This window comes from Aotus nancymaae, unplaced genomic scaffold (genome assembly GCF_030222135.1).
Source record: "Aotus nancymaae isolate 86718 unplaced genomic scaffold, 86718_ANA_hifiasm-v0.15.2.pri h1tg000029l, whole genome shotgun sequence".
NCBI lineage: Eukaryota > Metazoa > Chordata > Mammalia > Primates > Aotidae > Aotus > Aotus nancymaae.
This window is the reverse complement of record NW_026988442.1, coordinates 30,678,076-30,692,050: the sequence shown is the minus strand read 5'-3', so window position 1 is coordinate 30,692,050 and position 13,975 is coordinate 30,678,076. Positions and strand designations below refer to the sequence as shown.

The 13,975-nt window shown below is 50.0% G+C and overlaps 1 protein-coding gene across 6 annotated transcripts in view; it reads left to right on the top strand.

Annotated features, from left to right (window-relative positions):
- The first annotated feature begins 430 nt into the window (after positions 1-430).
- Positions 431-13,975, top strand: part of NFATC2 (nuclear factor of activated T cells 2) — a 158,717-nt gene continuing 145,172 nt past the window's right edge. For 4 of the 6 annotated variants that reach the window (XM_012467464.3, XM_012467466.3, XM_012467461.3 and 1 more), the window contains exon 1: positions 431-805. Coding sequence is in view for 2 of the 6 variants with exons in the window: in XM_012467461.3 (XP_012322884.1) it covers positions 676-805 (130 nt within the window). In the remaining 4 variants the exon portion in view is untranslated. Of the gene's footprint in view, positions 806-10,480; positions 10,533-11,037; positions 11,875-13,975 lie in introns of those variants that run through there. The other 2 variants (XM_012467463.3, XM_012467465.3) reach the window with 2 other exon arrangements.

The following is a 13,975-nucleotide window of genomic DNA, read 5'->3' as shown; positions in this document are numbered from 1 at the left end:
AAGCACTGCGAAAACCATGCCGCCCCCGTGGGCACGCAGAGACGCCTGGCGACGCGCGTCTGAAATAGAAGCGGGTGGACACCCCCTCCCACCCCATGGAGAAGAAAAGCAGGAAGAAGTGTGGGGCCAGTGGGTCTCTTAGGGCAAAAGTCCTAGTGGCGGCAGCTTTCTTGTCTAGACCCTGGTTCGGGCAGGGCGTGTCGCGCTCACCCGTGGAGGGCGGGAGTCAGCGACCGCCCGAGCGCCCGGCGGTGGCCCGGGACGGTGCGGTGAGGCCCGCGGGCGGCCTCCTTCCTCCCGGCACCGGCCAGCCCAAGCCGCGCGCGCCCCTCCCCTCCGGTGCCCGGGTGGCGGCCCCGCCCCCGCCGGCCTGGCCGCCCTGTCCCCGCCTCCACGCCCCCCCTTCCCCGGGCTGCAACAGGTGCCTCCGAGCAGGAAGCTCGCGCCGCCGTCGCCGCTGCTGCCGCTCAGCTTCCCCGGGCGCGTCCAGGACCCGCTGCGCCAGGAGCGCCGTCCCCGGACCCGGCGTGCGTCCCCACGAGGAAAAGGACCCCGCTGCTCCAGCCGCCTCTCCACCCGGCGTCCTGCCGCCTTCGCCACTCGCGGGCGAGGGGTCCCGGAGCCAGACGCACCCGCCCTCGCCCCCAGCCCCGCAGCCCTCCCGCCCTGCGCGCCATGAACGCCCCCGGGCAGCAACTCGAACCCGACGGTGGGGACGCCCCAGGCCATGAGCCCGGGGGCAGCCCCCAAGACGAGCTTGACTTCTCCATCCTCTTCGACTATGAGTATATGAATCCGAACGAAGGTCGGTGGAGGTCCCCCGGCCCCGCCCCTGAGCCCGCCAGGGGCTCAGGCCTGGGGACAGGGCACAGGGGTCTTTTTGGCTCCAGCTGCTCCCCTTCCTAAGGGGCCTGGAGGGAGGGTGCCCCTACCGAGGTGCCAGGGAGGGGAGGTGTCAGTGGCCACTGCCACCCGTAGGGGGCGGTCGGTTCCCTCTTGCCCCTTAAGGGCACCGGTTTCTGGTTGCTCGTGACTGCTCCCTGAGGGTCACTCGCAGCAAAACAGGTGGAAGGCAGGTCCCAAGGCTGGGGGGCGGGTGCTGTCTGCTGGCCTCTTGCCTGGGACTGGGCTGTCAGAGGACAACAGCCGTGATTTATGTGCCTTTGGAGGGAGGAGGTGAGAAAGCAAAGAATGGAATTAGCAGGGAGGGGGCATTGCAAAAAAAAAAAAAAAAGGGTTGCCACTGAACCCAGTTATCAAGGCTAGGAGGCTGCTCCTTCCCTCCAGGCACTGAAGTGAGGCCATGCTGTCCCATCATCTCCTGTGAGCAGTGCTTGTTGGGGACTTTGTGTTGAAACCGAGGAAGAGGTTGTGTCTGATGCTGGAGGGTGTTGAAGCCTTTGGTGTGATAAGGCTGGCCCATTTCCTCCCTGGGTTCTGCTGCCGCTGCTGAATCCATCACATATCACCCAGCAGAGGATTGCTCTGAGCTTCATCAAGTGATCTACACTTAGTCCTAATGGATAGGGGGCAGCTGTGGCGTGGATTCAGGACACAGGCTCTTTCTGCCTGAACTTTATCACTCTGTGCCTCCAACTGCCCTCAGTCACTGGGGGCTGGGGACTTCCCCAGGCTGGGCCCAATGCTCATCTGTCACTTCATGTGTTTAACAGGAGCATGCGTTAGACGGAGGAGGAGGAAGGGGAGGAGGCGGCCACATGCCCAACCTCACTGTATATTTCTGGTTAGCAGGTTGTCTTGGAAAAAACAAAAAAACCCAACCAGGCTTCCTGATTTTGACAGCCCAGCCCAGCTCAGCCCAGCCCAGCCAGTGCTTGTTGAAGGTTCGGGGCAGGCCTGTTGGTAGCTTCCAGACGCACTCTGGGCTTGCCTACATCTGGTACGTAGGAAGGGCCTGTGCTCACTGGCTCGTGGAGGAAGCTGTCAAGGAGACTTCGTGGCCTGATGTTTCCCACAGGCGCCGTGTTAGGCAGATCAATGAAGTTTTAACTTCCATCGGTGTCCTCTCTCGGCCACCTGAGATGAGGGGTTTGCTTTAGCTTTGGGTATCCTATTCACTTGGATACCCAGAGATTGTCATTAGTCATAATTTTGTGTTTTGGCTGGAGATGGAAATAATTAGCCAGCAGGAGAGACCAGCCTCCTCGAGTTGCAATCTGGTGGACATCTTTTGCTTTGAAAAGATAAATTAAGAATCTGCAAACTATCCTCATTAACATCTGTGGTTTTTCTGTTCATTAAGATTAAAGTCATATTTTTCAGGGAACTAATACACCCCTCCCAGATTCGTAATCAGCTTTTATTTTTCTTGTCGGGTGGGGTTGGGGGGATTTCCGGGGAAATAGTTTCCAAGCCAAATCTGAAGGGAGGTACTTTTTATAGTTTTTCTTGGCAAGCGATGCTTGGTGGCCACCAGATGGGTATCTAAATGACCACAGTGAAAGCCCTGGAATCTGTTTTTTCAAAAAAAACACAAACTGTATTTTTTGGAACAGTTTCAGATTTACAGAAAAGTTGCAAAGATAGCACAGAGAGTTCCCATATACCCAATATCCCAGTTCCCCATGTTACTAACATTTTTCGTTAGTAGGTGCATTTATTGTAACCAGCGAACCAATATTGACATGTTATTAACTGAGGTTTACGCCTTATTCAGATTGAGAATGTTTTTTATGACCCTCACTGTTTTGAGGAGTGTTGGTTGCATTGTAGACTGTCCTCCCATTAGACTAGGGCTTTAGGTTTTCAGGAGGAAGCCGCAAAGATAAAGTGCCCTTCTCATCACATCATACCGAGAGTATGTATTATCCAGCCGGGCTCGGTGGCCTGTCGTCCCAGCACTTTGGGAGGCTGAGGAGGGTGGATCACCTGAGGTCAGGAGCTCAAGACCAGCCTGGCTAACATGGTGAAACTCCTACTCTACTAAAAATACACTAATTAGCCGGGCGTGGTGGCAGGTGCCTGTAATCCCAGCTACTCAGGAGGTTGACGCAGAATTGCTTGAACCTGGGAAGCAGAGGTTTCGGTGAGCAGAGATGGCGCCATTGCACTCCAGCCTGGGTGACAAGAGTGAGACTGTGTCTCAAAAAAAAAAAGTACTATCCACATCATTTATCATTGATGTCAACCTTGATCACCCGGCAGATGTAACTTTTGTCAGTTTCTCCAAGCTCTTTGGAAGGCCTTACTATATGAAGCCCACACCTAAGGAGTAGAGAGTAAATACTCTGGAACCTGGAAAGCACTGACTCTGCTGAGAAATAGGCAGCACAGAAAAGTCGGCACCCAGGAAGAGAAGGGATGTCGCAGCCAGGAGCGGTGGCTCATGCCTGCAAAGGTGGGAAGATCGCTTGAGTCCAGGGCTTCAAAAGCAGCCTGGGCAACATAGCAAGACCTCATCTCTAATAAAAATAAAAAATAAAACAATTAGCCTAGTTGCGCGTGCCTATAGACCCAGCTTCCCAGGTACTTGGGAGGCTTAGGTGGGAGAATCGCTTAACCCCAGGGGTTGGAGGCTGCACTGAGCTGTGATCATGCCACTGCACTCCAGCCATAGGGAAGGGCAAAACCTTATCTCAAACCAGCAAACAAAACAAAAACAGAGAAGGGACCTGGTGAGCTTTGAGAGGCGAATGTGAACTGCCCCAGATGGGCATCTGGCTCTGGGTCACCCAGATGTTAGTAGCAGTCACATCTCTGCTTCTGTATGGTGGAAGTCCCCAGGGGCCAACGCTACCCTTTATCTTGTTATTAAGTTTTGTCCCAGATGGCAACACATTGGTGACGCATGTAAAGTTCTACCCTTAACTCTGGGCATGAGCTTGGCAAAAACCAAGGAAAGAAAAGTACTACTAAATGGATCAGACGTTGTAGTTAGAATTGGTGAAGGTAAATTAGGAAATTTTGGGGAAGTTGGATGCTCATTTTATGGAGTTTAGCGTGTAGCGGATGTTCATTAGCCCATGTGATTCCACTCCAACCCTAGCAGGCAGGCACAATTATCACCCCTGTTTTCTGGAGGAGGACGCTAAGGCACAGAGAGGTAGAGTAATTTTCCCAGAATGGGCAGTCTTGCTCCAGATCGTGTGTTCTGAACTACTGTGTGAGGTTCCTCTTTCTCTCATTTGGTAAGAGACACATGTGAACCAGTTAGCAAGGTGTCTGGGACCGTGGCAGGCCTGGAATTGAAAACATTTACCAACGGGGTGATCTGGAGCAAGTCATCTAGCCTCTCTGGACCGCTGTCTGCTTATCTGTAAAATGGCTGAAATAATAACACTTGCCTCAAAGGACTGCTGTCTGCCTTGAATAGGTTAGCCCATTTAAGTCAACACAGCATGTGATCTGTTACTAGTGTTTTAGTAAACCCTTGCCTTTGTTAATGGAGGTGCTCAATTAATAGGAGGCATCGCTTGTTTACTCACTCAGCTATTGAGCAGACCCTAGGGTCTACTGTGTCAGACCCTAGGGTAACAGCGGGGAATAAGACCCGGATCCTGTTCTCTGAGCTACTGCCTCTAATTGTGCCTCTCTTGTTTAACTGCGTTAATACCTCCAGTAGAGCGTTACATGGTAGTGAAGACAGTGGGCACCCTGGCCTTGGAAGAGGACCTCCAGTGTTGGCTTTAGAATTGTGGTGTATGGATTATGGAAAGGAAGTATTAGTTAGTTCTCTCTTTTTACCTCGAGAGTTTTTATTACAAATGGGAGTTGAGTGATATCAAGCTTTTTTAGCCTCTATGGAAAAATATGATCTTATTCTTCTTAGACCTATTAATATGTTGGCATACATTAGATTTCTCTATGTGAAAACATCCCTGGTATGGACTCCACTTGGTGTATTATTTTCTTAAGGTTGTGGTGGCATCTGTTTGATAATATTTAAGAATTTTTCAGTGTTCATGAGTGATATTCATAATGTCCTATTTTGTGTGCTATCAGGTTCAAGTTTCTTTCCTTTTCTATGCTCAGGAATCATTTCTGTCTTCCTGGGACTCCCCAGCCTCCGAAGCTGTGATAGAATTCCTCTGTGAAGCTGCCTGGACTTGGTGCTTCTTTGTGGAGTTGCTTCTTGATGGCTTTCTCTATGGTGTCTGTGGGAATTGGTCTGTTTACACTTTCTATTTCTACTGGAGTCAATTTTTGTAAACTGTATCTTTCTGGGAAATTAGCCATTTTATCTGTCTAGGTTTCAAATTTATTCACTAGAGATGTGCAAAGAAGACTCATTTTTTTTTTTTTTCGTGGAGGAGACAACCAAGTGCACAGTGACAGAAAGACCTGGGGGGCAGGGATGTGGGAGTCCTGATGGGGCCACTGATCCCACCGTGGAGGGGAAGATGTGCTGGCTGTTGGCAGACAGTTCAGAAACTGAATTCCCATGTGCATGCTTGTGAATGCAATGGATTCTTACTTCTCCCAACTTGTATACACAGGAAGACAGGTGGGTACTGGGAATCCCTGGTAACCTCCAGAGATGCCAGATCTCCAGTTACTGTGTTGAGGACAGACATGTGGGGAGTGCTCACGTCTGCTTTGCCTCAACAGTCTGGTGCAGCCCTCCTTCAATTCCTGATGGGCTAAAGCACTTAGTGCCAACTTTGACCTTTCAGAAAGGAAAACAGTCTCCTGATCACTGCTTGTTGCTTTATAGAGTCTATTCCTGTGATCCCTAAACTTTTGAGGTCACAGCCCTTTAAAAAGCTGATGAAATCCTCAGATCCTATATACACACACACCATGCATGAGCATGCTACACCTGGGCAGCCCTTTCCCCTGGGCTGCGCCCACCACACATCCCCACCTCCCCTCTCCACTCCCTCTCACATTCTACCCACCACCCCTCTCCCTGCCCCTGTGCTTTTTATGTCATTTCTCAGCAGCTCTCACAGACCTTTCTGTGTCTTAGTCCCTAATTTTACTGGCACGTGAGCGTAGGAACACCTGCTCGCAACCCATTCACAGGTCACAATTAAAACCCATTCTTTTAGCAAACACTGAATGCTGGTTTTGTGCCAGGCCCTGTGGGGGCATAGAGACAAATGAGATATGGTTCCTGCCCTTCCCTGGCCCCCAGGCCAATATGGGTCACCGTCAGGTAAACAAATAGGGACAAATGAGGTGCTGTGATACAGTATCTGTGTGTGTGTGTGTGTGTTTGGTGCTTGCTAAAAATGGTGTTCTACACTAAGCAAGCAGGTTCACTAAACGCATGTGACATTCAGAGACATTGCCGTCTGTGTCGAGTTAAGGACAGGCCTTAAAAAGCCTGCTTTGGACAAAACGTCTCCAGGTGCAGCTGGAAAGGCGAAATGAGGGCTAGACTTGAGCACTGGCCTTGAAGGACGCAGAGGAAGTGAAGTTGAAGTTGCCTCGCTCATTCTTCCCTGTTACACACATGTTATCTTGGCTTCTAAATTCAAGCCCCTGTGTTCGTCAGGAGGCATAGATTTTGATCAGGAGTAGAGGCTCCTAAAACTTTAAAGCAGTGTTACTTAGGTTGGTTCTTAAGGCTTTCCAGGCGTATTAGGTGGTAGGTTAAATACATTTAAAAAATATAGAATGGGTGGCCAGGGGGCCTCTCAGTCATGACTGCATTCGAAGTTCTCAGGCTGCACCCTGGACTGGTGAGATGAGGCTCGTGGGGGTAAGTTACCTTTGCTGAGAGTTGTGCATTAGTAAATGGCAGGGTAGGCCTTGAACTTGGGCACTTAGAGTCCTAGGTCCCTCCCATCAGCACTATATCTGATAGCCAGAATGTGGCCCTGGAGGGCAGCAGGGTACCGTAGGGAGCTGCCGTCTCCCACGTGTGGCGGCACGTGTGCACGTTCACCTCTTAGAGTTGGTATTTATATAATTATAAATTGTATGCTTGCTACCGTCCTGATGGGATTATACGGAAAACTCCCAGCAAAGGTAGAAATGAAAAAGGACAGGGAGCGCTTCTATTTTTCTGTTTCTTTCTCCATCCCGGTGGATGGTCCTGCCTGCTTGCTGGGCATTTAGATCTAACACCTTGCACTTGAATCTTTAATGCTTTTTCCCTCTGTGGAAGAACTATACCAAAGGCAGACTGTAAGCCATATGCAGAGTGGGGAGATTGCTTTTCCTGGGTTGGTGTTCGGGACCCTCCCGACCTTGTAATCTGAGGTTTTGGAAAAAGACCGTTTCTTCAGCTGGGCCTGCAAAGCTCAGGATTTATGAAGGTCCTTATCAAAACAGACCTGCTTGGGCATGCCTGCAAAAGTGAAAATGTTAAATGAGAGGAGAAAAAACAAGTCTGAAATGCCTGCAGAAGTATTTTAAAGGCTCTGAAGGGGACCGCTTACCTGTATAATCCTAAGAAGGTGGGCTGCAGGTCTGAAATCTGCAATGGGTGACATCACCTGTGTTGCCATGGAGGAGGGAGGAATGTCTCAATAACCAGGGGGCTGGCAGGGGCCACTGATGAAGTGTGCCCACTCCCGGGAACATGGCACTGAAATGAAAGCTCCTGGCAAAAAGTATAAATAAAGAAGCTGTCAGTCAATCAGGCATTAATTTTAAATCTCTGCCCTGGGCCAAGGGTTACACAGGCCCCGCTGTCTTCAAGGGGGAAGTTTCCACTTGGATTTTGAGTTGGCCGAAAGAAAAATGGAAATCAGCTTTTCAGGCTATGGGAAGGGATGTGGGGATCAGCAAGAGACCAAACTCTAGGAGTGGCTGGTGGGAGAGGGGGACGCTTTGCTGAGTTGGGCAGAGGATGGAAAGAAGGGATATTCCCCTGCTCGTGTCGTCTTCTGCGGGCCTTTGACAGAGTGGGTGCGTTTAGTGCTGGTGAGCCCTGATTATCTAAGGTCTATTTCTGGTGAGTGCTTCCGACCAGATCCTTCCTTCTCCTTTTGGTGAGGAAGCCACTCTGAGGTCTGTTGTCTGCCATGCACTGCGCTCTCTTCTGTTAGACATAGACCTTGCTAAATCACAAGTTCAATCTCAAATGCATTAGGAGTTCAGCAAGTTGATGGGGTAAATTGTGGTGCATTCGTACACTGAAATAGTACACAGCAATAAAAAAGGACTACTGCACGCAATATGGGTGAAGCTCAGACATGTTGAACAAAATAAGTGAGACATACATCTGTAAGATTTATGGGACGTTCAAGAACAGTCAACCCTCTGGGGGACTTGAAATGTCCTGTATCTTGTGTGTGTGTGTGTGTGTGTGTGTGTATGTGTGTGTATGTATATGTATGTATATATATATGTATGCACAAGATGTATGTGAAATATTTGTGCATTTTACTGCATATAAGTGATGCATATTTTAAAAACTGATGAAGGCTGGGTGCGGTGGCTCACTCCTGTAATCCCAGCACTTTGGGAGGCCAAGGAAGGTGGATCACCTGAGGTCAGGAGTTCGAGACCAGCCTGGCCAACATGATGAAACCCTGTCTCTACTAAAAATGCAAAAAGTAGCTAGGCGTGGTGTCAGGCACCTGTAATTCTAGCTACTCGGGAGGCTGAGGCAGGAGAATCGCTTGAACCTGGGAGGTGGAGATTACAGTGAGCCAAGATCACGTCATTGCCCTGTAGCCTGGGCAACAAGAGTAAGACTCTGTCTCAGAAAAAAACCCAAAACCTGATGAAATCTGCAGATTCTATATACACACACGTGCATGCTCCTCATATGCAGCTTTTTACCCTGTGCATCGCCCCTCACCACATCCCCCACTGCACCCCCCGCCCTGAAATTGAATTCAAGCTTTGCCCTGACTCTTTTTGTGGTCTTGGGAATTTCCCTGCACCCCAAGCCTCAGTTTCCCCATCTCTAACAGAGTTGTTCAGAACAGCTATCTCCAGGGGTTGATGTAAACTGCAGAGAGAGAACAAGGGAGCGTACACGTGAAAGCTCGCAGCACAGTGGACATAAGCTATTAGAATGACTGGAAATAGGAATGTCTCTGGAGTTCTCCAAGGCAGGAGGGCCCCAGGAAATGGCTTGAAACCAGCAGGAGACAGTTCTTCCCATGCAGATTTGAAGATGGGGCTGAGTCCTTGTGTGTGCCCCATGCCTGGGCCCTGCTGCCCCCATCTGAAAGGTGGCCTTGAAGCTACGGGTTGCAGATTCCATACATTTCTCCACCCCTCTCCAAAAGCGGTACGTGTCAGCCTGTGGGCGCCCGTGTTTTTGCAAGTGGTCATGCCGGCAGCCAGCCTGCAAGCCTTATTGCTTGCGAAGCATCCTGGTCCTGCGTCCCGGGTGCCTGGCCTTGCGGCAGCCTGCCTGGGAAACACCACGGAGCCTTTCCTTCGGCCATGCCTGGGGAAGGCAGACCGCTGCTGTTTTAGCTGGGGCATGGTCAGCAGAGGCATCGCGTTCATCATGGCTTTTTCCAGTGATTCCATTGACGAGACAGGATGGCAGATGTCCTCCCTTTTCTTTTTGGCATTTCTGGACCTGATTTATCCAGATGGAATTTCTCGGCTTTCAGGCCCTGTGTCTGTATGTGTCACCTCTGAATGAAGGGTGTGACAACCTGACTCTCGTCATTAATACACATGATTCACTGATTGAGAATCCACTTACTGTAGGGTGGTGTGTGTGTGTGACTGGGTGGGGTGTGGGCAGCAAGGGTCTGGGGGGGCTTGTCGGGAAATTTGCGGAGTGTCAGATTTGTCATTTGGAGGCCACCCATCACTTCTCAAAGGGGTTCTTTCTATAGGTGTGCACAGCGGCCAGATGTAAAATCCATCCACTTTCCTGCTCCGTTTTGGGATTCCTTGCAGCCCCTGACAGGCAGGAGGTTATGAGAGTCGTCGGGGCGAATGGCAGGAGATGGGGTTTGTCTGTCTGCTTCCCTTTCCTCTGGGTACAGATCTGCGGTGCCAGCTGTGGCATCCTAAGTGCTGCCTTGGCGACAGACTGTGATGTCCCAAACCCAGGCCCTGGGACTCACACCACCTCAGCATCGGGGTGAGCTCATCGAGTCATGGGTCTGATCAGCTTGGCCAGGGATCAGTGCAGCTCTGTGACCCTGCTGCCCATCGGAGGGGCGTCCAGCCCCAGGCCAGGCCCTGCTCCTCTCTTCCAAGCCACTCAAGCCTGAAAGCTCCATTCAACTCTGCCCCTCCCCATGCCCCTCAAGGCCCTCTGCCTCACAGAGGTTCCCTAGCTGGGTTTCTATTTTGGTCATTCTATTCTGCTTCCTGAAAATTCCACCCGCCTGCAGTTCTAGGCAGAGAAGATGTTCTCTTGCTGTTCCTTTTTTCAGAAGTGATCTGTTGGCTGGCGGGTTGGCACTGAGCGAGCGGCCACCTCAGACTTGGCTGTGTGTCCGTCTGCGAGGGAGAGCAACAGGCCCTTATGGGCTCCAGGGGGAGAGACGCTGGCGGGGACCACTGTGTGGCCTGAGCGTGATTTTTAAAATAATCTTTGACTCAATCCTGGAGCAAAAGGAGGGACTGCGAACATTCCCGAAGAAAGGAATCTGTGTCTTCAGTTGTCAGGGGCAGCCTACCTCCCGAGTGAAATGGTGAGGCCCCCCGAGTAGTTCCTTTTCCGGGGGGATCCTTGTTTCCCCGAGTCAAGGTTATAGTGTCACCATCCGGGAAATCACCTCTTTCCTGAGATGCAGGATAAAGTAGTGGTTAGGTGGGTGGGGGAGCCAGGTTGCCTGAGACTGAATCTTGGCTCTGCTACTTAGAAGCTGTGTGACCTTGGGCAAATTACTTACCCTCTCTGAGCCTCATTTTTCCCCTATATAAAATGGGGGAAACGATATCACCTGCTTCGTAGGGCTCTTGTGAGACAAATATGAACATATATTAGGTGCATACAGTGGTTCTTGATATAAAGCATGTGGTGCAGATGTGTTAGCTGTTAATTATTTGGTTATGACCAGTAGCTCATTGAGTCACTAACACTTTAGTAAGATTTAGTTGATCCACTCCCAGTTGGCCTGGGAGGAAAGATACAAAGTGTGGAATGCAGAGGGTGTTGGAAGCACATTTTACCTCCTTCACACATTTTCTGAAGGTCAGCAGAATCCGAGGTGAAAAGAGAATTCCTAAAGTGCTGACCAACTCGCTTTATTTTTATAAAAATGTCTTCCTTTTTTCATAATGCTTTCGAAGGGGTTGGGGACTAGTGTGTGTCACACGTTCAAGTTGTTGTAAAATAGAGTAACAATAGCAGGGAAAGGGCAGAATTGTCACTGAAAAGATTGTTTTTAAAATAATAATACAGTAGGCCTGGCTGGGCATGGTAGCTCACACCTGTAATCCCAGCACTTTGGGAGGCTGAGACTGGTGGATCACATGAGGTCTGGAGTTCAAGACCAGCCTGGCCAACATGGTGAAACCCCATCTCTACTAAAAATATAATAATTAGCTGGGTGTGGTGGTGGGCTCCTGTAATCCCAGCTACTTGGGAGGCTGAGGCAGGAGAATCGCTTGAACCCGGGAGACGGAGCTTGAAGTAAGCTGAGAGTGTGCCACTGCCCTCCAGTCTGGGCAACATGAACGAAAGTCCTCCCTGCCCCCCCAAAAAAATGATCCAGTAGGCCCCATTTACTGAGTCTTGATTCTGCATGTCTTGGGCTTTGCATGGGTTAGGGAAACTGTCAGGTTTGTGTCATCGCCCTGTGTTATGCATGAGGACATGGAGTTTCCCCAAGTCTCACAGCGGGGGTGGGAGCGGATCTAGAGTCCCCTAACCCCGAGCTCCCCTCCATGACTGAGACCTGGATCTTAGGGTAGAGCTCTTGCTTGGTAGGGCAAAGAGAAGGGCTGGACTGGCTTCCCCAGCGATCTTGTCCTTCAGTTTTCGGGAGTGGCCAGAAATCTCTCCACATATTCACAGGGCCTAGCTATTGGGTAAGTACCCAGGAACTTGATGAAGGGAGGAGTGATAAGAACGAGAACTTTCAGATGTCTGCCACAGACACGAGCGTTACCTGCCAGGGCTGAGAGCGAGCAGATGTCTCATTTCTGAATCAGTTCAGGTTGAGGGCATGACTCATGAGGTCATGCTTCCAGCAGTCTTTGGGCCTCTCTTGTGTGCAGGCCTTGTGTGCCATGCTGGGGCTGTAAAGCCAGGAGCTGTGGTTCTCAGCTGGAGGCGAGTCTGCCTGGCAGGAGGCATTTGGCGATGCCCAGAGACATTTTTGGTTGCCACAGTGGGGAGAGGGACAGGGCAGCTACTCTTGGCAACTCCTGGGTAGGTGGTTGTGAGGATCAAATAATTTACGACATGTAGTGTGTTACAACAGTGCCTAGCATGTAAGTTCTCAATCAATTTTAGCTGCTTTTTCTGCATGGTAATCATCACCATAATCATTATTGATTATGATTATGACTATAAGAAGCTCATAGTCTAGAGGGTAGACAGATGAGCGAATGCATAGATAGACTTCAGCGTGGGATTCTGTAGGACCTGGGAGAGTAGAAGAGCTGCCTGATCCAGCCTGGGGAAGCACGGAGGGCCTCCAGGAGGGGGTGGCTCAGGTTAAATCATGGTGGATAAATAATGGCGTGTTGAGAGACGTAAGGTAGGGAGGTATGGAAGGGAGTTCTGGGTAGGGGAACGGCACATGCGTGACGTGGAGGCACAGAGGCCCTTGAGCAGCAACCTCTGGATCTTCCATCACTGCTTCTATCTTCTTCCACCCTTTGGCGCTGATGCTTCGAATACAGGCCAGGTACCTCCCACAGTAGTTGAAATGGTTTTAGGTGGTCCACTGCTGAAGACGTGGTGTATGCTAAGAACTATTTCTCAGTGCTATTTTCTCTTTGAACTAGTCAGAAGGAGTGGAGTTTCAGGCTGGGTACCATAGCGGTGGCTCACGCCTGTAATCCCAATGCTTTGGGTTGAGGCAGGCGGATCCCCTGAGGTCAGGAGTTCAAGACCAGCCTGGCCAACATGGTGAGGCTGGTCTCACCCCGTCTCTACTAAAAATAGAAAAAAATTAGCCGGGCGTGGTGGTGGGTGCCTGTAATCTCAACTACTTGGGAGGTTAAAACAGGAGAATTGCTGGAGGCAGAGGTTGCAGTGAGTTGAGATTGTGCCACTGCACTCCAGCCTGGGGGATAGAGTGAGACTGTCTCAAAAAAGAAAAAAACAAACAAACAAAAAGGAGCGGAGCTTCAGTGAGGTGCTGCCGTCTTGTTGATGCCGTTCTTCCGAACACTGGCTCCTCCTCCTCTGTTTCTGGGTCTTGACTTTCTGGGGTCATGGAAATGTTCCATATTTTGATTATGTTGGTGGTAACAAGAATGTATGACATTTGGCAAAACCCATCAAACCCTATACTCAAAACACTGACATCTGTATATATGAATTATAGCGCAGGAGCACTGGCGGGATGGGGGTGTATAAAGCCTCAGACTCAGAGCCTTCGGCCAGCCACTGTGTCTTGCTTGAATTTAGTCAGTTTTATTTTTATTGTATTTTTACCCTACCTTCTATTTATGGAGCTGACATTGATTTTCCATCTGCAGTAGTGGTATAAAGTTTCCTTTTAAAATTAAAAAAAAAAGTGAATTTAAATACTAGAAATATGAAGTCAATGTTTATCGGTGGCACATGGACAGAGCAAAGACGGTGCACGCGGTTAAATGAAAGCAAGCTCTTTGGAAACCCTCCTGAGAGCATTTGGAGGTTCTGAGATGAAACTGACTTCACCCAGTGCTGTGCAGGCGTCGTGATGCCAGTGAGAAAGCTGCCTGCGAGTGTGGCAGTTGTTGAAGGAGAAGTAGCGAGGAATCTCAGCCACTAACTGAAAGACATATTTTAATGATGTGCTATTTGTGAAATTTACTGTCAAATGCCCAGGGGACTGAGAATTAAATGATTATCAATTATCTTCATATTCCCTGCTCGCTGGTAAGCATTCGAAGTCTTGTCAAGAGAAAAAAAAAATTCTGCCACTTGGATTGATGAAAACCAATGTAAATGCTTTAAATACTTCTGCCCGGC